Source organism: Caretta caretta, chromosome 3 (genome assembly GCF_965140235.1).
Source record: "Caretta caretta isolate rCarCar2 chromosome 3, rCarCar1.hap1, whole genome shotgun sequence".
NCBI classification, from domain to species: Eukaryota; Metazoa; Chordata; order Testudines; family Cheloniidae; genus Caretta; species Caretta caretta.
The window spans coordinates 117,944,259-117,971,362 of NC_134208.1; the positions used below are offsets into that span (position 1 = coordinate 117,944,259).

Consider the following 27,104-nt stretch of genomic DNA (forward strand, 5'->3'; position numbering starts at 1 on the left):
CAGAGGGAGTGGAAAACAGAGAAGAAGCCACTTTGGTAATACCAGTAGTTTCCTTCACATTTGAAAGGATGATTTTTAAAAACAATTAAAATTTTTATCATTTCTAGGGTTAATATACAAAAATAATGATCTTCCTCTCCTTGAAACTTCAGTATTCTTTAGGGAGCAAGGAACCTAATTATTTCTAATGGCTGCTAGCACCCAGATTACTTGACCTGCTAAGCAATAATATTCAGCTCCTGCATGGCTCTTCATGTTTTTATAGTCGCTTACAAACATTAATTGATCAAACTTCACCATGCTTTGTGATACAGAGGTTATTAAAGCTAGTCACATTTTTTTTTCATTTGAAAAGTTTCATTTGAAACTTTTTTCAACTAAATGACTTTTTGGAAACATTTAAAAATGTTCCAGTTTCTTTTTTGTTTTTGTTTTTTAAAAGGATTTTTGAAAGCAAAGGGGTTTGTTTCCCTTTCCCCATTTTTTCTTAACCCCTTGAAGGGTTAAAATCCATTGTTGATGTAATAACCTGGTATATGGATTTGTGTACAGGCTCAAAGTCCAGAGTTTGGTCAAGAGGTCAGAGGCCTAGCAAATAATGATTAGCTAAGAAAAAGCAGAATAACCAAAGATAACCTTGTTTTTGTTAAAATATGTCTGGTCAGCAAAACGCCAAATATTAGGGGCAATAATTGTGTCTTATTCAAAGTTGAAAATAGAATAAAGAAGCCCTGTTTTTGTTGTGTTAGTTTCTTCTGTAGGGAGATGTTCTTCCCACACATCCAACCTTGAGTTTATAAAAGGTTGGAACATGTCAGTATAAGATATGGCCTCCTCCCACCTCCCTTTCCCAGAAACCAATGCCTGCCTTAAAACACAAATAAGCAACTTAAAAAACAATCTTTATTGCCATATACTTTCACTGTTTCTTTGCTTTTACCCCTAAATATGTATCTATGAAACAATCAAAGGAGCTACTTCATTCCTATAAACCACAAATTAAATTCAACATATATTCTATTCTAATACATTTATTAAAGTACTAATTAAATACCAAATGTTAATTTGTTACCATTAAAACAATGGGTGGAGACGTTATGTAACCTTTTGACCATTGGCTACTGTGCTATCATGTCTTGCAGCTAGACCTATCCGGTGGTGTGGGACTGCCTACCCTGTCACTTTCCCCGCCCATGCAAAATCCATATATTCCATTGTAATTAATTAATTTTTTTAAGGTCCCACTTTGGCTGAATAAAAAGGTGGGGAAGGAGATAAAAGGGGGAAAAAACAAAACAAAAAAAATGAAAAATTTCCAGCTTTTCTTCTTTGTTGAAAAATCTGAAAATGTTTTAAATTTTCCAGGAAAAATTTTGTAATAAGAAAAAAGTTTCACAAAAGATACTTACAATTATTAATGAAGCCTAACAAGTATTATTATCCCCGTTACACAGGTGGAAAAACTAGAACATAGAGAGGTTAAATGACTTGCACAGGGTGAATTGCTACTATCTGCTTATAACACAAACCAGCCTTGTTTGCCCACCCTTGGAAACTCCCCCAAAACTATCAGCTGCTGGCAACAAAACCACCCCCAGGCTGGAATCCACAAGCTCTGCTCTTTCCCTCTGCAGGCTAGCAATTTGTACACCCCAGTCCTTAGGCCCCTAAGTGAGTCCCTGGGACAAAGCAAAGATAACAACCTGTGGCTAAATCTATGGAGATAGTTAGCCCCCAGGGTTCTGCTCTGGCACAGGTCCCTCCAACCTGTCAGTACACCCCACTTTGTTACACTCGAGTGCCAGTCCCTCAACTTCTGAACACCCACAATGCACACAGATTTGTTGCTTTCATGAAAGCCAGTTCACTAATTTTGCCTTAGTTTAACCTTAGCACACTTCTCTTAGTCGTGTCTATAGTAAAAACAAAGACAAGTTTATTTGACAAAGCTTAAGACAAAGATTCAAATAGAAGTAAGTATAGGGATTAGAAACCATGAAGAAAAAATGCAACAAGAAAAATATCAAATGCAATCTAGAGCCTATAATTATTAACAAGACCCTTTCCTGCCTAATCAGGTTTTTTTCTCACCCAATCGTCAGTCTGAACAGCACTTGTCCAGTCAAGAGAGCTGGGATCCACTTTTCATGAGACTCTCATACTGGCTGAGTGTTACCTCTATAATAGATGCCATCTTGCACCCTTATTTTTTCTATTATGCAGTTCCCGGCCTTTTGTCTTTTTTCATACCCAGGGCATTTGGTTAACTTCACTTCCCGCTGGTTCCCTATTAGAGATCTTTTTCCCGGGCTCTTTTGTGTTTTGGAAAGGTGCAAGCCTCCAACTTGTCAAGATTGTCAACATTTGCCTGGGCTGGGTCAAAAGATGCTAATTATTCTGACTTTTCCTTGAGTTAGCTCTCAGAACCACACTGCTCCAAGTGACCAGCTCAACTTTCAGCCGCTTTGGAATACATTAGTCTGATGAAGTGAGCTGTAGCTCACGAAAGCTCATGCTCAAATAAATTGGTTAGTCTCTAAGGTGCCACAAGTACTCCTTTTCTATTAGTCTACATGTTACATAACTCTTAAAATATTTCATGTACATAAATCCTGCAATAGCCATGGTAACCAGCAAGTACTTATCTATTGGCAGGGGCCATACATGTCCCCCTTTGGTGAAATATTGTGAAGATGATGAACCCAGGGGAAACGTGGGCCATATCTAGGCAAGTCCCTGGGTATAGACTGTGTATCCCCCATCTGTGACCAACATGGGGTGCCTGGTTCACAGATAGCATGAAGAGAATAATGCACATTAGTGCCCTAAGTACCAGAGAAGAGTACACTCAGAATCGATGCACCCACTGTTGTGCTGAATGAGCATCACAGATTTTTGAGTTCCATTGAAGTCCCTTGCCATATAGTGCAGGGAGAGATAGAGTACTTCATGTTCCTAAATTGTACACATTGTGCAAGGGCTCAAGTGCTTCTAGTGTTCAGTCCAATAGCTCCCACTAATGATTATGGACCAGACTATTCCTGGCTATAGTATGGGTGAGCTAAGGTGAGGCATCCCTTACACAAAGAAAAGAGCATTGGGAAAACCACTCCTCCTAGAGCTCCTGAGGGGTGTCAGTAACCCAAAGATGGATACATAAGGAGCAGACCTATAATCTCTCTCTGTCTGTCTCTCTCACACACACAAACACCCTTCTTCAGCCCATGGAGCTAGCTGGACATAGAGATGGAAGCACAATTCCAAAGAAAACTACGTGCACCGAAGAAGGAAATAGGAGATCTATGTGCCTGTCCTTGGTGCAAGGTAAGGCACAGAGACACATTTCAATGAGTTTGAATAGAGGTTACTATGCAATCTTGAGTGTTCTATAATACAGCAGGAATGAGTAGAAAAGGACAAGATCTGAAGGGAAAGTGATTTTTTCCTCATAAGATATAAAGCAAAGCTCAGGGGAGAGGTGGGCTGAGGTACCCCCACCTAAATGTCATATTATCTGTGAACGCATAACTCTACAGGATGGAGGGAATGTGAAATAAAACGGCGGGGCGGGATACAATACTTTAGCAAATGGTAAATATAAACCTTGGGCCAGATTCAGCAGCACATGCCTGCTGTTTTGCATTTCTCTAATGATGCAAAAGCACCCATAAACCCAGTTTACCTGGCAGGTTAAGATGGGTTTACAGCTGTTTTGTATCAACTGGGATAGCAAAAAGCAGCCAAAGCATAGCAACAAATCTAGGCATTTGTCTTTTAGTGGTGGACTTATTTTCCCAAACGTACCTGCTCGCTATTATAAAATTAACGAGGTAAGATGTAAGAGAGAAAAAGTAGGGGGGGAAAGCAAAAATAAAATATCTTTGTGACTGAGAGTGTGGTTTGACCTTTAATTTTTAAATTTAAGATGTACTGAACTGTATTGTGTCCTCATAACCCATTTGATTGCACTTCAAACAAATGACACAAAATTTAGGTTTAATAGTCCTCACTAGTATCCAGACATATTGCTTTTGTTTTGATTGTACCTAGTCTATGCTAGCAGCAAGAGTAGTCCCTCCCACAAGGCCTGGCTTAAACTTCTTCCCTCATGCTCACTAATAAGAGAGGCTTCTCTCCACTCCTCGCAGGGGTTAGGTCCTGGGTCCTTTATTTCAGCCTGGTGCCTCCATGCAAGGTGACTCCTCTCTGTGCCTGGGACACAAGAGGTGCTGTCCATTGGGAAAATAACTAATATCATCTCCCTATTCACCAGGAATATAACCCAGCACATGGATAACAAAACACAATACCCCGCCAATTAAATGCTACACTCAGATTAGAACAATATAACACAGGGGACTTGACTGGAGACAGGAAACAAAGGCTCTAGGTAAAGAAAGGATTAAGATGAACTAAAATACTAGATCAACAATATAACAAATTCCCCTTCTCCCTACATTCCCCACTGCACATATACCCCCATTCCCTGCCTACCACCTTTACAGGCAGATGGGGCACAGAGGATAAATCCTGTGATGAGTGCTGCAGCACTGTGAATGTTGGGCAGCTTGACAAAAAGAAAGGGCTTCCCTTATTGTGTCTTCACCCCTGGGACCGGTTTCTCTCCTGGATCCCTAATCTGGAGTCATGTGGAGGTCTTGGCTGGCTCTAGGTAGTCAGTAGTGGATTGGTTCTCTGCCTCCCTGATTGCTGGTTTTTGAAGGGCTGGCACAACTTGACCACATACTAAATCCCACAATAATTCAAAGTCTCCTTTTGTGTGAGGAATGGGAGTTGACAGTTGCTCCTCTCTCTGCTCCATAGATTCATAGATTCCAAGGCCAGAAGGGACCATTGTAATCATCTAGTCTCACCTCCTGCATAACACAGGCAAGAGAATTTTGCAAAAATAGTTCATAGAGCAGATATTGTAGAAAACCATCCAATCTTGATTTTAAAATTGCCAATAGTGGAGAATCCACCATGACCCTTGTTAAAGTGTTCCAATGGTTAATTACTCTCACTGTTAAAAAATGTTTGTCTTATTTCCAGTCTAAATTTGTCTAGCTTCAATTAATTTTATTATACAATTTTCTGCTAGATTAAAGAGCCCATAATTAGATATTTGTTCCCCATGTAGACTACAACCAAGTCATCCATTAACCTGCTTTTTGTTATGCTGAATAAATTGAACTCTTTCATGTTTTCTAATCCTTTAATCATTCCTGTGTATTTTCTCTGAACTCTCTCCAATTTATCAACATCCTTCTTGAATTGTAGGCACAAGAACTGGTCACAGTATTCCAGCAGCAGTCTCACCAGTGCCAAACAGAGGTAAAATAATACTTTTACTCCTACTCGAGATTCCCGTTTATGCATCCCAGAATTACATTAGCCCTTTTGGCCACAGCCTCCCAATGGGAGTTCATGTTCAGCTGATTATCCACCACAACCCCCAAATATTTTTCAGAGTCACTGCTTCCCAGAATAGAGTCCTCCATCCTATAAGTATGGACTGCTTCTTTGTTCCGAGATGTATACATTTATGCTAGCATATTAAAATGCATATTGTTTGCTTGTGCCCAGTTTACCAAGTGATACATATCATTCTGAATCAGTGACCTGTCCTCTTTATTATTTACCACTCCCCCAATTTTTTATGCTTTCTGCTAACTTTGTCAGTGATGATTTCATGTTTTCTTCCAGATCATTGACAAAAATGTTAAATGGCCTATGGCCAAGAACCCTTGAGGTTCAGAGAGGTGACCAGTTCCTCTTTATTTGTTAAGATAAAGTATTCCACTAGGGTGGCTGCAATGCTTTTTGAGTTAGGAAATTGTTGTCTATAATGTTTAGAAATGCCAATGATGTTTTAGTATTCCAAACTCAAACAGCCTGAAACTGAAATCTGAATGAGTCCCTTTGTCTCTGAGACAGCCTGAATTCGCCCATCCCCACCCCCTTAAACTGAGCAGCCCTCACTTCTCATTGGCCTAGCAAATTACCTATATAAATCACTCCATCCAGTGCTCCCCGCTGGCTTTGGTAGGCCTTTCCAGTCTATTCTGTCCCCACCCCAAGATCCTAAGCAGTCTGGGAGATGGTATGTGGAGGCTATAGAGCCACTGTTGCTGTAGTCCAAAGGGTAGCATCTCGGAGGCTAAGTTCAGTGTTCCGGGAGCTAGAAAATTCCTGTCTACACTCCAAGCACTACAGTGACACAGCTGCACCAATACCACTTTAGTGTAGACACTAGCTACAGCAACAGAAGGGGGTTTTCCATTGCTGTAGTAAATCCACCCCCTTGAGATGCAGTAGCTATCCTTCCGTCAACCTAGCTGCAATTACAAGGGGTGGGTGTGGCTAGGTTGACTTAACTACATTGCATTCGATGCAACATTTTTCCACAGCTTTGATCAAGGTCGCAAGGCCTATTTCACTTTCAGGCATAGACCTGGTCTCCAGAGGCAGTTACAGTAGTATGAAATGAGAGTCTTCAGAAAATTCCCTCTGGAAGGCATATTTAAACAGTAGACCACTCCTTGTGTTTTATTTTGTCTTTAGCATCTTCTCCTTCCTCCATCGTCTGGCCTCCCTCTGTAAAATGCAAGCAAAATGGACAAGCACAGAAAATCGGAAGTCTTCCAAATTCATTTGGTCAAAAGCAAGGCACATTGCCTCCAGTAAGGACTCTCGGTCATTCTCTCTCTCTCTCTCTCTCGCACACACACTCTACAATGAGACACTGAGTTTGCATTCTCAGTATTTATTTTAATGGCAGGCAAATCAAGTAGAAAACAGTGATTACAGTCACGAGATGGCCAAGTCCAATAAAGAACCTTCTCTTGTACTAATTGACCTAAATATTCATCTACTAGACTAAAGGAAATTCAACTTGACAACACAGATCACTCTGGAATGATGAGAAACAAGTCCATGTAATGCATATGCTTAATTGCACCCACTTGTCCTTATTATTGCTACCTGCTGCAGCTATTATTATGGATCACTGCTTTTTCAGTCTATTAGAACTTCTGAAATTATTCCCATAAACTAACACAGGTCCTGATAAATGCGGTGAACTGTACTTCATCTACATCTGTACCAGACGATTGGAAGACAGCTAATGTAACCCCAAATTTTAAAAAAAATCTCCAGAGGTGATCTTGGCAATTACAGATTTGCTTGGTACTAAAGTTAGATTTGCCAATTAGTTGAAACTGTAGTAAAGAACAGAATTATGACACATATGTTAACATAATAATTTGGGAATGAGCAAACACAGTTCTTGTAAAGGGAAATCATTCCTCACCAATCTATTAGAATTCTTTGAAGGTGTCAACAAGCACATGGACAAGGGTGATCAAATTAATATATAGTGTACTTGTCCTTTCAGAAAGCCTTTTACAAGGTCCCTCACCAAAGGCTCTTAAGCAAAGAGAAGGTCCTCTCATGGTTCAGTAACTAGTCAAAAGACAGGAAGCAAAGGTTAGTAATAAATGGTCAGTTTTCACAGTGAAGAGAGGTAAATATCAGGGTACCCCCAAGGATCTGTACTGGGACCTGCGCTGTTCAACATATTCATTAATGATCTGGAAAAGGGTAAACAGTGAGGTGTCAAATTTTGCAGATGATACAAAATTATTCAAGATAGTTACAAAACTGGGTGACTCGGCAAGAAAATGGGAGATGAAATTCAATGTTGATAAATGAAAAGTTATGCACATTAGAAAACATAATCCCAACTATACATACAAAATGATAGGGTCCAAACTAGCTGTTACCACTCCCGAAAGGTCTTGGAGTCATCGTGCATAGTTTTCTGAAAACATTCACTCAAAGTGCAGAGGCAGTCAAAAAACTAGCAATGTTAGAAAATATCATAGTGCCACTATATAATACCATGGTACTCCCATCCCTTGAATAGTGAATGCAGTTCTGGTGGCCCCATCTCAAAAAATGTATATTAGAACTTGAAAAAGTACAGAGAAGGGCAACAAAAATTATTAGGGGTATGAAACAGCTTCCATATAAAGGAGAGATAAAAAGACTGGGACTGTTCAGCTTAGAAAAGGACTAACTAAGGGTATGTCAACACTACCCACCGGATCAGTGGGCAGCAATCGACCCCCGAGCGCTGATTCATCGACTCCTGTACTCCAGTGCCGCAAGCAGAGTCGACGGGGGAGCGTAGTGAAGACACCGCAGTAAGTAGGTCTAAGTATATCGACTTCAGCTACGTTATTCAAGTAGCTGAAGTTGCGTAACTTAGATCGATCCCCTGCCCCAGTGTAGACCAGGGCTTAGTGAGGGATATTATAGAGATCTAAAAAGAAAAGGAGTACTTGTGGCACCTTAGAGACTAACCCATTTATTTGAGCATGAGCTTTCGTGAGCTACAGCTCACTTCATCGGATGCACACCATGGAAAATACAGAAGACATTATATACACACAGAAACCATGAAACAATACCTCCTCCCACCCCACTGTCCTGCTGGTAATAACTTATCTAAAGTGATCATCAAGTTGGGCCATTTCCAGCACAAATCCAGGTTTTCAATCATAGAATCATAGAATATCAGGGTTGGAAGGGACCCCAGAAGGTCATCTAGTCCAACCCCCTGCTCAAAGCAGGACCAATTCCCAGTTAAATCATCCCAGCCAGGGCTTTGTCAAGCCTGACCTTAAAAACCTCTAAGGAAGGAGATTCTACCACCTCCCTAGGTAACGCATTCCAGTGTTTCACCACCCTCTTAGTGAAAAAGTTTTTCCTAATATCCAATCTAAACCTCCCCCACTGCAACTTGAGACCATTACTCCTTGTTCTGTCATCTGCTACCATTGAGAACAGTCTAGAGCCATCCTCTTTGGAACCCCCTTTCAGGTAGTTGAAAGCAGCTATCAAATCCCCCCTCATTCTTCTCTTCTGCAGGCTAAACAATCCCAGCTCCCTCAGCCTCTCCTCATAAGTCATGTGTTCTAGACCCCTAATCATTTTTGTTGCCCTTCGCTGGACTCTCTCCAATTTATCCACATCCTTCTTGAAGTGTGGGGCCCAAAACTGGACACAGTACTCCAGATGAGGCCTCACCAATGTCGAATAGAGGGGAACGATCACGTCCCTCGATTTGCTCGCTATGCCCCTACTTATACATCCCAAAATGCCATTGGCCTTCTTGGCAACAAGGGCACACTGCTGACTCATATCCAGCTTCTCGTCCACTGTCATCCCTAGGTCCTTTTCCGCAGAACTGCTGCCTAGCCATTCGGTCCCTAGTCTGTAGCTGTGCATTGGGTTCTTCCGTCCTAAGTGCAGGACCCTGCACTTATCCTTATTGAACCTCATCAGATTTCTTTTGGCCCAATCCTCCAATTTGTCTAGGTCTTTCTGTATCCTATCCCTCCCCTCCAGCATATCTACCACTCCTCCCAGTTTAGCATCATCCGCAAATTTGCTGAGAGTGCAATCCACACCATCCTCCAGATCATTTATGAAGATATTGAACAAAACCGGCCCCAGGACCGACCCTTGGGGTACTCCACTTGATACCGGCTGCCAACTAGATATGGAGCCATTGATCACTACCCGTTGAGCCCGACAATCTAGCCAGCTTTCTACCCACCTTGTAGTGCATTCATCCAGCCCATACTTCCTTAACTTGCTGACAAGAATACTGTGGGAGACCGTGTCAAAAGCTTTGCTAAAGTCAAGAAACAATACATCCACTGCTTTCCCTTCATCCACAGAACCAGTAATCTCATCATAAAAGGCGATTAGATTAGTCAGGCATGACCTTCCCTTGGTGAATCCATGCTGGCTGTTCCTGATCACTTTCCTCTCATGCAAGTGCTTCAGGATTGATTCTTTGAGGACCTGCTCCATGATTTTTCCAGGGACTGAAGTGAGGCTGACTGGCCTGTAGTTCCCAGGATCCTCCTTCTTCCCTTTTTTAAAGATTGGCACTACATTAGCCTTTTTCCAGTCATCCGGGACTTCCCCCGTTCGCCACGAGTTTTCAAAGATAATGGCCAATGGCTCTGCAATCACAGCCGCCAATTCCTTCAGCACTCTCGGATGCAACTCGTCCGGCCCCATGGACTTGTGCACGTCCAGCTTTTCTAAATAGTCCCTAACCACCTCTATCTCCACAGAGGGCTGGCCATCTCTTCCCCATTTTGTGATGCCCAGCGTAGCAGTCTGGGAGCTGACCTTGTTAGTGAAAACAGAGGCAAAAAAAGCATTGAGTACATTAGCTTTTTCCACATCCTCTGTCACTAGTTTGCCTCCCTCATTCAGTAAGGGGCCCACACTTTCCTTGGCTTTCTTCTTGTTGCCAACATACCTGAAGAAACCCTTCTTGTTACTCTTGACATCTCTGGCTAGCTGCAGCTCCAGGTGCTATTTGGCCCTCCTGATAACATTCCTACATGCCCGAGCAATATTTTTATACTCTTCCCTGGTCATATGTCCAACCTTCCACTTCTTGTAAGCTTCTTTTTTATGTTTAAGATCCGCTAAGATTTCACCATTAAGCCAAGCTGGTCGCCTGCCATATTTACTATTCTTTCGACTCATCGGGATGGTTTGTCCCTGTAACCTCAACAGGGATTCCTTGAAATACAGCCAGCTCTCCTGGACTCCTTTCCCCTTCAAGTTAGTCCCCCAGGGGATCCTGGCCATCCGTTCCCTGAGGGAGTCGAAGTCTGCTTTCCTGAAGTCCAGGGTCCGTATCGTGCTGCTTACCTTTCTTCCCTGCGTCAGGATCCTGAACTCAACCAACTCATGGTCACTGCCTCCCAGATTCCCATCCACTTTTGCTTCCCCCACTAATTCTACCCGGTTTGTGAGCAGCAGGTCAAGAAAAGCGCCCCCCCTAGTTGGCTCCTCTAGCACTTGCGCCAGGAAATTGTCCCCTACGCTTTCCAAAAACTTCCTGGATTGTCTATGCACCGCTGTATTGCTCTCCCAGCAGATATCAGGAAAATTAAAGTCACCCATGAGAATCAGGGCATGCGATCTAGTAGCTTCCGTGAGCTGCCGGAAGAAAGCCTCATCTACCTCATCCCCCTGGTCCGGTGGTCTATAGCAGACTCCCACCACTACATCACTCTTGTTGCACACACTTCTAAACTTAATCCAGAGACACTCAGGTTTTTCTGCAGTTTCGTACTGGAGCTCTGAGCAGTCATACTGCTCCCGTTTTCTCACCCTCCGCCCCCCCCCCCCACACAAACTCACTCTCCTGCTGGTAATAGCCCATCCAAAGTGACCACTCTCTTCACAATGTGTATGATAATCAAGGTGGGCCATTTTCTGCATAAATCCAGGTTCTCTCACTCCCTCACCCCCCTCCAAAAACCACACACACAAACTCACTCTCCTGCTGGTAATAGCTTATCCAAAGTGACCACTCTCCCTACAATGTGCATGATAATCAAGGTGGGCCATTTCCAGCACAAATCCAGGTTTTCTCACCCCCCCCCCACCCCCATACACACACAAACTCACTCTCCTGCTGGACACACCCCTGGAACCCCGACCTGGGATATTCTATCTACTACCCAAGATCCATAAACCTGGAAATCCTGGGTGCCCCATCATCTCAGGCATTGGCACCCTGACATCAGGATTGTCTGGCTATGTAGACTCCCTCCTCAGGCCCTACGCTACCAGCACTCCCAGCTACCTTCGAGACACCACTGACTTCCTGAGGAAACTTCAATCCACCGGTGATCTTTCTGATAACACCATCCTGGCCACTATGGATGTAGAAGCCCTCTACACCAACATTCCACACAAAGATGGACTACAAGCCGTCAAGAACACTATCCCCGATAATGTCACGGCTAACCTGGTGGCTGAACTTTGTGACTTTGTCCTCACCCATAACTATTTTACATTTGGGGACAATGTATACCTTCAGATCAGCGGCACTGCTATGGGTACCCACATGGCCCCACAGTATGCCAACATTTTTATGGCTGATTTAGAACAACGCTTCCTCAGCTCTCGTCCCCTAAATCCCCTACTCTACTTGCGCTACATTGATGACATCTTCATCATCTGGACCCATGGAAAAGAAGCCCTTGAGGAATTCCACCATGATTTCAACAATTTCCATCCCACCATCAACCTCAGCCTGGTCCAGTCCACACAAGAGATCCACTTCCTGGACACTACAGTGCTAATAAACAATGGTCACATAAACACCACCCTATACCGGAAACCTACTGACCACTATTCCTACCTACATGCCTCCAGTTTTCACCCTGACCACACCACACGATCCATCGTCTACAGCCAAGCTCTGCGATACAACCGCATTTGCTCCAACCCCTCAGACAGAGACAAACACCTACAAGTTCTCTGTCAAGCTTTCTTACAACTACAATACCCACCTGTGGAAGTGAAGAAACAGATTGATAGAGCCAGAAGAGTTCCCAGAAGTTACCTACTACAGGACAGGCCTAACAAAGAAAATAACAGAACGCCACTAGCCGTCACCTTCAGCCCCCAACTAAAACCCCTCCAACGCATTATTAAGGATCTACAACCTATCCTGAAGGATGACCCAACACTCTCACAAATCTTGGGAGAAAGGCCAGTCCTTGCCTACAGACAGCCCCGCAACCTGAAGCAAATACTCACCAACAACCACATACCACACAACAGAACCAATAACCCAGGAACCTATCCTTGCAACAAAGCCCGTTGCCAACTGTGCCCACATATCTATTCAGGGGACACCATCACAGGGCCTAATAACATCAGCCACACTATCAGAGGCTCGTTCACCTGCACATCCACCAATGTGATATATGCCATCATGTGCCAGCAATGCCCCTCTGCCATTTACATTGGTCAAACTGGACAGTCTCTACATAAAAGAATAAATGGACACAAATCAGATGTAAAGAATTATAACATTCATAAACCAGTCGGAGAACACTTCAATCTCTCTGATCACGCAATCACAGACATGAAGGTCGCTATCTTACAACAAAAAAACTTCAAATCCAGACTCCAGCGAGAAACTGCTGAATTGGAATTCATTTGCAAATTGGATACTATTAATTTAGGCTTAAATAGAGACTGGGAGTGGCTAAGTCATTATGCAAGGTAGCCTATTTCCCCTTGTTTTTTCCTCCCCTCCCCCCCCCCCCCCCCGACGTTCTGGTTAAACTTGGATTTAAACTTGGAGAGTGGTCAGTTTGGATGAGCTATTGCCAGCAGGAGAGTGAGTTTGTGTGTGTGTGTGTGTGTGTGTGTGTTCCCCGGGGAGGGGGGGGGGTGAGAAAGCCTGGATTTGTGCTGGAAATGGCCCACCTTGATTACCATGCACATTGTAGGGAGAGTGGTCACTTTGGATGAGCTATTACCAGCAGGAGAGTGAGTTTGTGTGTGTATGGGGGTGAGGGAGTGAGAGAACCTGGATTTATGCAGGAAATGGCCCACCTTGATTATCATACACATTGTGAAGAGAGTGGTCACTTTGGATGGGCTATTACCAGCAGGAGAGTGAGTTTGTGTGTGGGGGAGCGGAGGGTGAGAAAACCTGGATTTGTGCTGGAAATGGCCCAACTTGATGATCACTTTAGATAAGCTATTACCAGCAGGACAGTGGGGTGGGAGGAGGTATTGTTTCATGGTCTCTGTGTGTATATAATGTCTTCTGCAGTTTCCACGGTGTGCATCCGATGAAGTGAGCTGTAGCTCACGAAAGCTCATGCTCAAATAAATTGGTTAGTCTCTAAGGTGCCACAAGTACTCCTTTTCTTTTTGAGAATACAGACTAACATGGCTGTTACTCTGAAACCTATAGAGATCTATAAAATCATGAATGGTGTGGAGAAAGTGAATAAATAAGTATCAAAGGGGTAGCCGTGTTAGTCTGGATCTGTAAAAGCAGCAAAGAGTCCTGTGGCACCCTATAGACTAACAGACGTATTGAAGCATAAGCTTTCGTGGGTGCATACCCACTTCGTCGGATGCACGCATAAATAAGTGTTATTTACCCCTTCATATAAGACAAGAACCATGGGTCACCCACTGAAATTAACAGACATCAGGAATAAAAGAAACACAAGGAAGTATTCCTTCACACAACACACAGTCAACCTCATTGCCAAGGGATGCCAAAAGAATAACTGGGTTCAAAAAAGAATGAGATAAGTTCCTGGAGCATAGGTCCATCAATGGCTGTTAGCCAAGATGGTCAGAAATGCAACCCCATGCTCTGGGTGTCCCTAAATCTCTGACTGCCAGAAGCTGGGACTGGACACCAGGGGATGGATCAGTCAATAATTGTCCTGTTCTGTTCATTCCCTCTGAACCATCTAGCACTGATCACTGTTGGACAACAGGATACTGTGCTAGATGGACCATTGGTCAGACCCAGTATGACCATTCTTATGAATATGGAAGAAGGGTGAATTAAAATTACAAAGGGAGACATATTGAATTCTTTTACAGGGACATCAGTCTATTGGTCCCTAACTGAACTTCCTGGGAGTGTAATTTAGCTCTTCCTTGAAGAGAGAAGCATATGTTAATTGCATTGCTTCTAAATCCCCATTTCAGACTTTTTATTGATTGAATTCTGACTATAGCTGGATAAATAATGAAAATGTGTTCATAAAAGATTCCTTGATGAAATCCTGCCAACCTTCTCAATGAATATTAACAAGCTCAGGGGTTGACCCAGTGACCTGGGATCAATCCTGACACATGTAAGATAATGCAAAGCAATAATAGCAACGGGACTTAAATTATGCCTCTTTCTCTGACAGAAAAAACAAACTATCTTCTAAGAGATTTCTAAAACTACAACCCTTCTATGCTGTATACATTAAATAGAGGTCAATGATATTGAAGACTACTTATAGATAATAATAAGGTAATTAGTGTTTATTAAATCTTTCAGCTTTACACTGGGTTGGGCATAGTGAGAGTTATGGCACTCAAGAGAGCACAAAAGCTACTGACGGTGTTTGCTTCTGCAAAAGGGACAAGAAGCACTGATCATGCTCTACCATGCCTTTCTAAAGCGCAATCCTTCCCAGGACTCCCCACTGGGACAATGCAGTTCTACATTTCTCCCAGCAAGGCGCTTGTGACGCTTCCTGGGCATACCCAGGATTGTGAGGCATCTCACTATCAACCACCTGCCCTTAACATGAGGAAGCCTTGTCTGTGCCTGCTATAGGTCAGTTCTCCAGCACCACCAGCCTCTGACAACGCTAGCACTGTCCTCCAGGCCACAGCCCTCACTTTCTCTTTACAAGTCAACAATAGGGACACTCCAACCCTTGAGCACTCTGAGCATCCCCATGTCTTCCCACTTATGACCAGCAATATGGCTCTTCTCAAATCTACAAACCAGGCCAGGCCTGCCTTCCTTCCTAGTGCTCAAGCAGGCTACAGACCTCTTACAATCCCTGGTGCAAGTCAGGCTCCTTGTTCTACACAGGAGAAGCCTGCCTGCTCTCCTTCATTGACAGTCCTCAATTGCTTGGCATTCCTCCTCTTAAGTTGGACACCCACAGCCTAAGTGTAGTGTGATGGGGCAAACGGAGCCAAGGGCTGCTTTTTAACCCCTTCCTATCTGGTGCAGGATTTGTCTACCCTGTCACAGGTGACGAATTTAAAGTTCCTGTATCCAGGCACATAAAATATTCCTTTAAAAAAAACCTTTTGATTAAAAATGCATCATGCTTGTTCTGAGTCTAGGTGAAGATTTTGGGGTGAAAGTCTGAAAAAATTCTGTTTGGCCTTTTCTGTATCATGGACAAATACGTATTTTTCAGCATTTCCTCTGCACTCTGACAATTCAGAATGGCTTGTTTTTCTCAACTGAAAACTTTGCTCGCATGTAATCATCCGAGCAATTCGAAGAAAATTGATCTAGGTACACTGAGATTATGAACTGTAACTCTCCAGGCCCACACTATCCTTAACTTTCAAAGGCATGCCAAAGTGCAGTCTTCCAGATAAATGTACACATCTATGTTTGTATTGCTGCACATTTATTTCCAGGCATCAACATTTCTTTCAGTGTTTGATCATTTCATCAATTCATACAAAATGTAAAACATATGCCATGAACAGGCTTGACAAAGCCCTGGCTGGGATGATTTAACTGGGAATTGGTCCTGCTTTGAGCAGGGGGTTGGACTAGATGACCTTCTGGGGTCCCTTCCAACCCTGATATTCTATGATTCTATGATTCTATGAACATATGGGACTTGGCTTTCACACAGAACACCCTATGGATCAAATACTGCTTTTTCCAGAAATTATGCTCTGACTTGGGCCAGATGGGCAGAGACAAACACTGCAGGAGAGACACTGCGGACACTGGCACTGTCCAAGGTGACTTATTCCTTGAAATAACTCAAGGACCCTTTTAAAGGTCATCCTAACTCATTCCTGCAAGAAATGCCTTAGGTGCCTAAGCCATCTAACTGCAAGGAGTTCCCATTCATGGATCGCTAAACAGACATAGGCACCTGCCTGCAGCCCGGATTTACACACTGGTATCTGAGCAGGGGCAGAGCTTATGGCCCCACACTCTGGTTGGCATCTCCCAGGGGCTAAGTTAGATGACTTCCCCAACTAGCATGCTGGCTTTTGTGGGTAGCATTCTTAGGCACCTATCTCTCCTCATTCAACATAGAGGGAGCTTAGGTGCCTAACTCAGCTTTGTGTATCACAGTATTGTTCCTGGATTTTCTAGGTGCTGTGACATTCAACACTGCAATGCCTAAGTACCTTTGTGTATCCCACCCCCTCTGCCTCAGTTCCCCATCCTATGGCTAGTGTTATGTTAGAGATCACATCATAATGGTCCCTTCTGATCTTAAAAAGAAAAGGAGTACTTGTAGCACCTTAGAGACTAACCAATTTATTTGAGCATGAGCTTTCGTGAGCTACAGCTCACTTCATCAGATGTATACCGTGGAAAATCCCACCGCTGCCACCATGTCAAGGTTCCTCCCCCACTCTGAACTCTAGGGTACAGATGTGGGGACCTGCATGAAAAAACCTCCTAAGCTTATCTTTACCAGCTTAGGTCAAAACTTCCCCAAGGTACAAAATATTCCCCCCATCGTTAGGATGACCTTTAAAAGGGTCCTTGAGTTATTTCAAGTTTTCCACGGTATACATCTGATGAAGTGAGCTGTAGCTCACGAAAGCTCATGCTCAAATAAATTGGTTAGTCTCTAAGGTGCTACAAGTACTCCTTTTCTTTTTGCGAATACAGACTAACACGGCTGTTACTCTGAAACCTTCTGATCTTATAATCTATTAAATCAATTAACCTATTTATTTGTAAATTCTTAGGAATATTCATTCTGTACATTTGGGGTGGATACACTGTATTATTTGTACATAATAAAGAGATACGGGGCCCTCATTGTCCACCCCCTTTGACTTTATATAGTTATTTACACCTGTGTATTTTGTTCTGGTAGCATTTTACACTCACTTTAAACAGGTGTAAATTACAATGTGCAAAGCATTGGAGATTCCAACACACCAGGTGAAACCCTGGTCCATTTGAGTAGTGGGGCCAGGAGTTCACCTACTATTCCTGTTTTAAGTGGAAATATCACAAGTACCCCCAAAATCTGAGGGGTTCGGAATTACATTGTCCAAAGGTTCTCAGGGATGTGCAAGCTAAAAGTGATGCCTCTACCTCCTGTGTGTGCCAGCTAGCCCTTCTCACCTGACTCAGCAACTTTGCAAGTGTATACTCAGCAGAACTTTGATTATCCTGCCCTCAATTATCCTAAATCCCCTGTTATCAAAAAGAGGGTCACATGCATTAATCATATTAAAAATCCACTTAATTAACTGAAACCTTGATTATTCAGATTTATTCAGTGTCTCCCATGCCGCTTCAGTAATGAAGTTTGTACTGCGTTTGTAAAATGCTATGTTTAACCAGTGTTCTTTTTCTTTCACTTACCTCTGAAATTTTGCTTAATGAGTCTTGTTCTTAATGGGACTAATCCCTGGGGCTTCTTGACAGTCTTCAGTGCAGTCAAGGTTTTCACCTGTCAAAAGGTTAATTTAACGTTCTATTTTTTCTGTGTCATGTAACAGAGATTATTATGTACCACCATCTTTATCTAGGCATCAATAACTCATTTTAAAATGTCAAAGGTCTTCCTAATGACCAGTCTGATGAGTCATTGAGCTTCATTAAAATCAAAGACCAAAACAGGCAACAGGTGGTTGTGATAATTAAGGAGTGAGAAGGGATGTGAACAGGCTCTCCTAGCTGCATTAGCTTCTCCCCTACACCTTATTCTGAGAAGGGGCCTAGGCAATGGCACATCAGACAGATTAATGACCACCTGGCTCCAGTCCTGACTTAAGCTGTCAGATGGCTTTGATGAGGGCTGAGGGAGCAAAAGGAGGGGCTGCTCCACTGCATGCATGCTCCAAGATCCATTGCATTGAGAGTGGCTTAGTTGCAAGGCCTTCTCATTTACTCATTCCGCATGCCAGAAAGTCCCTCTTCTCATGAGGGAGAATGAGACATCAACTCTGAAAGGAAAAAAACTCAAAGTTGTTGCTATACTTTCCCCCCTCCTGTAGATTTTCACACTGAAGAGGAATGTTCCTATTCTAAAGCACCATTTAAAAATATTATTCTAACTGGATATGCCCAATCCACACAGACCATGGGGCTTTTGAAAATAATCACCTGGGTGTAGAAAAGTGCATGCTGATAATCACCAGTTTGCACACACAGCAGGTTCTTTGACCTTTCCCCTCCATTTCCCTTACAACTCCAATACCCCCTGATGATATGTCACTTTCGAAAAAGGAAGAATAATCCCCCTTATCCAGATTTATATATCTCAAATAATTATTTTCCAACTGTGAAGTCCTATAGCTTCTCTTCCCCTTCTCCTCCCACTGCCAATGAACCGAGGTACTTCATCAGAATTTGCTGCCCCCTCCTATGGTAACCACTTTAACCTCCACTAGAAATGCAAATAGAGCACCTGCATGGGACACATTGTTCTTGGTATGGAGTGAAAATAACTCCCAACCCCCAAAATGGATGCTACTCAGCCATCTTGCCTTTCCTGGATGTACAGTGGCTAGTCTTTGGAGCCTTACACCAGGGGCACCATTTCAGATTTTGGGGGGCAACTTTAACCGTGATTCCAGGGGCTACTTAGGCACCTGAAAACTGTAGGGTTGTTATTTTTTAAATAATAACTTAGAAATTAGCTCATAGGAGCACTGTATCTAATTCCTACATAAAAAAAAACCAGAATTAAATAAATATTAGACCCACTCAGCTCTAATACTAACATGTTCTCACATCTTGGGACAAGTCACTTAAGGAATGCTGGTTAGGTTTAAATTTTAATGTATTGTGACAAAGTTCCTCTTCTGCCTTAGTGGGTCCCGCGCTTATTGGCGAATTTGCTCGCCTCAGAGGTTCACGGCAGCCCTCAGTTTGGCCACTTTCGTGGCTCAAATCTGCCGTTCACTCAGTTCGCCTCATCACTGGCCAGCATGGGGAAAAGGAAGAAGAACAATTCCCACAGTCTCTGCTGATCCACCTAGTGGATCGGGGAACAGGCCAGAGACCTTCCCCTCTGGTGGAACCCACAGTCCAGGTCAACTCCTCCGGTATCAAGTAGGGAGTTGGGGGGATGGAGGTAACCCGGGCCTGCCCTCTACTCCAGGTTCCAGCCCAGGGTCCTGTGGATTTCAGGTGTCTGTAGTGTTTTGTGTAACGCCTGTGTGACAGCTACATCTCCCTGGACTACTTTCCAACGGCCTCCTCCCAACAACTTCTTTATCTCACCACAGGACCTTCCTCCTGATGCCTGATAATGCTTGTACTTCTTAGTCTTCCAGTAGTATGCCTTCTCACTCTCAGCTTCTTGCACCTCTTGCTCTCAGCTCCTTGCACACACACCGCAAACTGAAATGAGCTCCTTTTTAAACCCAGGTGCCCTGCCTGTCTTAATTGATTCTGGCAGCTTCTTGGTTGGCTGCAGGTGTTCTAATCAGCCTGTCTGCCTTAATTGTTTCCAGAAAGTTCCTGATTGTTCTGGAACCTTCCCTCTTACCTTACCCAGGGAAAAGGGACCTACTTAACCTGGGGCTAATATATCTGCCTTTGATCACTCTCCTTTAGCCATCTGGCCTGACCCTGTCACAGTATATTTTTAATTTGTTGCTAACTCTTGAACACAACAATTGAAACAATTGTAGAAAATCTAGATTACTTTCTATCACTTTTTTGGAGTTCACCAAGCTTGGAAATTATCATTTAACTTTGGAAACATCTTACCAGGGCAAGGCCTCGGCAGTTTATACTGCACCTGCCTGGGGCTCTAGGGGTGTTACCCCACTACAAATAATAAACTAGAAATTTTTCCCTGCTCTGCATGAAGGAGGTGCACTGACACTGAGCAGTGGCTGAGCTAGGCCTGAGCAATGTAATGCATAATATGGAGCAGTCACACTGCCAGCTATGTTTCCTGCTTCCTGTTCACTGGGAGTTAACTTTTCTCTCTCACTTGCATTCGAGCCCCTCCGACTTCAGGAATATGACAGCAAAAGAATTTGGTCCAAGAAATGCTGAGCGGGCAGGCTGCTTCTGGAAATGCACAGGAGTATCTCTGTTTAGCTTTGGAATGAATGTTCCACTTAAAAATGCCAACCTGTCCAAACAAGCAATGTGTACATAAAATACATGCCCACAGCCTTCAAATGTGGTGTCTTTGGGTCCGTTCCTGGTAATGTTAGCAAATCTTTTAAAATCTCCACTCATTGATAAAATGATCATTACATTGATCAAGCAGAAGTTTCTCTGGTCACAGTCTTAGGCTTCTTGAAAAGCAGAACACAAGCCTGTTTGCCAATCATTTCACAACCTGTTGCCATATGGTAAATCACATTTTATTACTGGGTACAGCAAACTCCCGGTGATCCTATCTAATAAGAGGGCAACCCCCCATTAAGATCCCTTGACTCATTATGTTAATCAATTGCATTGTAAACACCTTATAAGCTCAGCCTGTTGAATCCCTAGCTTCAGGTCACATTCTCTGTACTAAGAAGAAAAGGAGTACTTGTGGCACCTTAGAGACGAACAAATTTATTTGAGCATAAGCTTTCGTGAGCTACAGCTCACTTCGTCGGATGCATTCAGTGCATTCTCTGCACTGATGCTGGTGCCTTCTTGTGCTCCAAGATCTAACAGGAGCAGGTACAAGCTCCTGGGGAATGGCAGATTCGAAATGATTTTATTATAAATGCCATTGCTGCCAGGGGCTGGGTCCCAAAGAATGTGCTGCATTTGGGAAAGACAGCGGTGTGGTTTGTCCTAGTACTGTACCTGCCCTTCTGTTCCTCCTTCCCCTCCCATGAGGAAGGACCCCTCGGTGAGGAGGGAGCGGAGCAGAACAAAGCTGAAGGTAATGAAGGCAAAGGGGATTTGTAAGTTCAGCCTCCCCCCCCCCCCCGCGTTTCCTCTGCCCGGGGGCTGTACAAGAGGGGCGGGGGGGAGCTGAAAGTCACCCAGTCTTGGGAGGCTGGGACACAGCAGTGGGGGTCACATCGTGTCCCCCTGGTACAAGTCCGTTAAAAAGAACAAATGCCAGGAGAGGAAAAGGCGACTCACGGCCCTTCCCCTCCCCCCGCAGGCTCCGCCTCTCCACGCTGGTCCGGCCAACACACACACTTGCCGCCCATCCAGCTGTGGGAGCGCACGTGCCGGCCGGCGGGCGGGCGGGCGAGCGAAGCTTTGCGGTTCCTTTGGCGCAAGATCCCGCTCTCCCTCCCCAGCCAGGCTGCCGCCTGCTCCCCGGCGCCCCCTCCCCGCCCCTTCCCGGCCGCTCCTCTGGGGGCCGAGGGGGGGTGGCAGCTTCCAGCCGACGACAGTGGCGTGTCAGGCGCTGCGAGGCGCGCTGTGCATGTGTCACTTCGCCTCTCCCCGCCGCCCGGTGCGCCTCGCTGGCTGCGGGCTGGGGTCTCTCCCTCTCCAGCTGGGGGCGGCCTGCGAGGGACGCCGCTGAGCCCGCCCGCTGCCCGCCCCGCGGCTTACCTGCTGCTCGGCGGCGCGTCCTGCGCGCTCCTCCGCCCAGCACCATGGACAGCGCCTTCCCCGCCAACTCCAGCACCTGCGGCCCCTTCGCGCCCCCCTCCGCCGCCTGCCCGCCCCTGCCGCCGGGCGTCTGGGGCAACCTGTCCGGGCGCCCGGAGGAGCCCGGCTGGAACCAGTCCGACGCCTGCAGCGGCGCCAACAGCAGCCACGGGGCAGGCGGCGGCGGCCCGTGCCCGGCGAGCGGGGTCAGCCCCTCCATGATCACCGCCATCACCATCATGGCTCTCTACTCCGTCGTGTGCGTGGTGGGGCTCTTCGGAAACTTCTTGGTCATGTATGTCATCATCAGGTAAGGGGCTGGGCAGGGGGCCGAAGGAGGCTGCCCCGGGGCCGGGGTGGTGGGGGGGGGGGAGGAGCACGGAGGCTGGGGGCCGGAGGGAGAGAGACCGAGGAGGCTATAAAGCACCAAACACTTTGTTCTTAGTCACTGCCCTCGGCACTGCCCGCAACCCGGGAGTAGCTACCTGGCGCCAGACAGTGCAATTCCTTGACCCCGGGGCTGGGAGAGGACAGGATGTCTTTGCCTTGATGAGGCGGGCTGGAAGGGGGGCGTTAATCACTCTTGAATTGGCTCGGCTGAAAGTAGGGTCCTGCTTGGAGATACTTTCCACACCAAGCTCCGTCTCTCCCGCTGCGGTTGTGCTGGCCACCTGGAGAGGGTCTGAGATGCTCGCAAATGGCCTCTTCCTGCTTCAGACGGGGGGGGCATCTTTTAGACAGACCTCTCTGGGTTCTTCTTTCTGCTTTGTGGCTAATCGAGACGATATTAATGTATTGCTAAAATACCCTATGAGGGGGCATGACGCCTCTGCCAGGGGCAAAGGGGAAAAGTTGCACTCTAGGTCTGGTAGAGAGAGAAAAATATTTCACAAAGATCAGATCAGAGGAAGGCAACGGACCTTTCTGCCTGATGAAGGAAATTTCAGCAAGGCTCAGAGGTGAGCTAACTAAACGAATAATGTTAAATTAGAGAGAAAGAAATTAGCACAGTGTGTCACAGAGGCAAAAGTGACATCTATTTGTTTACGTGGCAATTTGTAATCTTCATGGCTGTGATTTATAATCTGGTAAATACTCTCTGAGAGTCCAAAACCAATGCTCTAAAATAAGTGGAGAGAAATGCATTTGCTCAGAACATTTGTGATGTGCTTTCACGCAGAACTCTAGCATACTAGCTAAAGAGACAGAAGGCTTTAAAACTATGATTCTTTAACACTACACACACTCGTGAATATTATAACACCTAACCTTTTTAACACACATAGCCCTTTCTTCCTGGGGTTCTGTAGTCTCCCCCTTGAAATTAAAGTCAAAATTCCCATTGACCTCTACTAAGGAAAGGATTGGGCCCATTAAAACTAATTACTGTTTTTCCGATGTTGTTGCAATCTTTCTTAGCTTTCTCACAGATAATCCCACTTCCAGATAAATATATTTACTAGTGGGACAACTGTTATTCAAAGGAGCCATTTAAGATTTAAAGGGTTTTTTTTAAAAATAAGTTGCAGTTGCTTCATGAGTGAGCCTGCCACACTTGCAAATCAGATTTCTTAATACAAGGCAAGTAAGAGAGGAATGAAATTTGCTCATTACATTTGTCTAACATTTGGGAGAAATCAGATTACAATCACTTTCTCTGAGAAAACAGCACCATCTATTGAAAGCAATGATCGCAACAGATGGAATTGCTGTAGAGGAAATTGGGGTTTCATTTAGAATACGTATTCTCTTGAGAAACAACACCTTTCTTGCATTAATTTTAATGTAATTTTTAAAGGTTTTCATGATGTGATGAGAAGAGGAAATAGAAATAATTCTATATATTAAAGCAAGGTGATATGTTGTTTTCCTGAGTGGTCCTGAAGTTATAAACCGTTAGTCTTTTAAATAAATAAAAATAATACGATGCCTTACCAAAGGCAAAACCAGATTAGTAGTTATTTTCTAAAATTGTTATGTTTTTCACTAATTTAATTTTGTTGTTTTAAAATAAATTTGTATTTTCCAGGGAATACAAACTGGAGGGAACTTTTTAATGTCTGATTCAACCTGGGACTAATTTGGCAGATTGGTTCAGCAGGGCACAATTAGCAAGAATGGCATGAAAACTAGTTGCTAGTGATGAGAGCCGTTTTGTAACTGAAAGGGCAGGATGGAGACAGTCCCACAGCATCTGCTTGCATTACAGCAGCAACCACAGAAACTTCACAGTGGTCATATTTCCCAATATTGAAAATCTTAACTGCAGAAATACAGGATTTGAGATATTGATGAGAGTAGAAATTTGTCTCACCCACAGTATATATTTAAGAGCAGAAATATCATGCTAGTGAATTTATGGTACACCAATTAATAAGACAACTTGGCCGACAGGGTTAATGGAAATGGAGATTCAGTAATATACATCAGTGGTTCTAACTGGAGTAGTCCTATCCCAGGACAAGGAGCTGTTGTTTCAAATAACCCTTTAGGAACTGAATTTTAAATTGAAATAGCTGGAAAGATTCTGTACCACTCTGTGATTTTATCCAATCAGCAAGACATGCCATTTCCTGGCAACTTTCCAGCTGTACAAATACTTCCAAATGGCATGATGACCGTAATTGTATGATGCATGTATTGAATGTATTCCACTGGGGAAAATCAGATGCATAATATAACAGAGTAAGGATGCTTGTAATCAAATAAGTATTGGTTTGGGGTTGTTTAGTTATGCTGACTGAACCTGTTAAATATCCAATAACTGATAGTACCATTTTAACAATCTTTGCTTTTATTATTATTTGTATTACAGCAGCATCAAGAAGCCTCGGTGTCCTAGACATGGTACATAGGCATTTTAAGGAACAGTCTCTTCCCCAAAGAGCTTACAATCTAAATAGACAAGACAAAGAGTGGGAGAAAGGAAGTATTATTACTTTCATTTTACAGATGGGGATATGAGGCACAAAGAGGTTAAGGGTGGGATCCATAAAGGTACTTAGGCACCTAAGTCCCAGTTTTAGGCACCAGTGAAATCCACCAAACTCCTACTTGGCTGCCACATAACCTTATAAGTGGCTACAGTCACTCAGCACCTATGCTTTTGCAGTAAACGTTCCCCAGGCGCCCATGTTCCTACCTGTGGACATGTGCACTGCTGCCTCATTCTAGGCATCTGGGTACCTATCTCCCACCTAAGCCCCAGAGTCATTTGCAAACCAGGGGAAGATACGTGTTTGGCTGCCTAAGTTGGGGTGGGGGGGCAGGATTTGATGCAATGAGCATTGCAATGAGCATTGCCTATCACATTGAGCTCCTCAGGTGAGTTCACACAAAACTGCAAGGGATGAAGGGGAAGAGGCCTCCCTTATAACCTTTAGCCCAGTGGTTAGGGTATGCAGGTGGAATATAAGAGACCCCTGGTTCAAGTCCACCCCTCTGCCTGATAAGTAAAAGGGATTTGAATAGGGATCTGCCACCTTTCACGTAAGTGCTTTAACCACTAAGCAGTAGAGTCATTCTAACTGTCTGTGACTCAATTAATATTCAGTTATTTAATTAAAATGGAACAACTTCAATTGGAGAGATTGAGAGAGATACGCACCAGAATATTCTATTTCTTCAATGGGAGTTAGGCACCTAAATACCTTTGAGGAACTGGGCCTGGGTACCTTGGAGGGTCAGGCCCAGCAAGAACAGTAATGACTTGATCTTCAGAGGTGTTGAGCTTCAATAACTCCGGCTCTTTTGGAAATGTAGTCGAAAGCACATAGAGTTGCCCCATAGTTAAGGTGAAAGCTCCATTAGAAGTAGTCAAACATCTACCCCTAGCTCCTCCAAAAAGAAAAGGTCTTTCTGAAATTTTGCACACCACATTTCATCCCTGGGTACATTATCTTTCCAGGAAGTTTGATAACATTAAGAAAAGGGGTTTTAAAATTATGGTTTTGGGGCCTTGATCATGTAAGTCCTTGCATAATGTTCAGGTCTAACTGTAATCCTCCATACTACTACTCAAGCCACTTCTGCATCTGCTCCCTTACTCTCCTGAGCAAAAGGGGTCAAGTCAAAGAGTGAAAGACATAGGCTTAAATGTGAATCTCAGTTTGCAAATTAGGTGCTTTGCTTATCTGTTTGCTCTTTTCCTTGACAAAATTTTTGCCAATAGGGAGGAGTGACTTGGCAGCTATTCGGCAGCATTCTCATTGATGCAGGATCAGATTCTCCAGCACATCCTGACTCTCTCGTCACTTTACCTTGAATTTATATGTACACCATTCTTTACCTGCATCCTGTCAGATCAAGTCCTGTGTAGCCAACTCTAAGTTGTTTCTCAGTGATGATCAAGCAGCTCCTCTGCTGTGTTTCTGAGTGAACAATAGAACTCCATTTTATCACCCTCCATTGATTTCTTGACTATTTTGGTGCTATATTAGCTATTTTCTTTATGGATTCCATATAAATATTAATTCCAAAATGAATAGGATGCTGTAATGCTTTTCAAAAGACATGAAGGTGAATTATAATTTTCTTCTTAAATTAACATTTTCGTTGGCAAACATTGTTAGGCAACAACAAATGTGACTTCTAGCTATTGAGTGGCACATAGATACAGTGTGCTATTAGTAACACAATGAATTCAGTTACCAAAGCAATCTATGGGCCCTGTCCTGCTCCCATTCAAGTCAGTGGGAGATTTGTCATGGATGTGCATGGGAGGAGGATTGCGTCTAAGGGTCAGATCTCCAAAGCTATTTAGGCACCTAACTTCCACTGATTTCAATGGGAGGTAACTGCCTAAATACCTTTGAGGATCTGAGACTTTAGCATGTCCAGTGTTAGAAAGATATAATACAAATGTAGTCAATTATCCTTGACACTACATGGATGTCTGGAAAAACGGAATATTTACCTCAGAGCTCAATCCTGCAAGGTACTGAACTCCTCCTGAGAGGAGCTTAGTGCCCACAAC

General features: G+C 44.0%; 1 protein-coding gene and 1 long non-coding RNA gene across 6 annotated transcripts in view; one reads left to right on the top strand and one right to left on the bottom strand.

Annotated features, from left to right (window-relative positions):
• Positions 1 to 1,408: 1,408 nt before the first annotated feature.
• On the bottom strand, positions 1,409 to 22,221 carry LOC125634035 (uncharacterized). The gene is made up of 3 exons (XR_007355768.2): positions 22,091 to 22,221; positions 17,975 to 18,062; positions 1,409 to 6,597 (listed from the first exon to the last, which is right to left on the bottom strand). It is a non-coding gene; the product is annotated as an uncharacterized LOC125634035 (long non-coding RNA).
• Positions 21,370 to 27,104, top strand: part of OPRM1 (opioid receptor mu 1) — a 43,267-nt gene continuing 37,532 nt past the window's right edge. Inside the window, exon 1 of one of the 5 annotated variants that reach the window (XM_048844189.2) lies at positions 21,370 to 21,461. Coding sequence is in view for 2 of the 5 variants with exons in the window: in XM_048844190.2 (XP_048700147.1) it covers positions 22,135 to 22,439 (305 nt within the window). In the remaining 3 variants the exon portion in view is untranslated. Of the gene's footprint in view, positions 21,462 to 21,615; positions 22,440 to 23,068; positions 23,089 to 27,104 lie in introns of those variants that run through there. The other 4 variants (XR_007355767.2, XM_048844190.2, XM_048844188.2 and 1 more) reach the window with 4 other exon arrangements.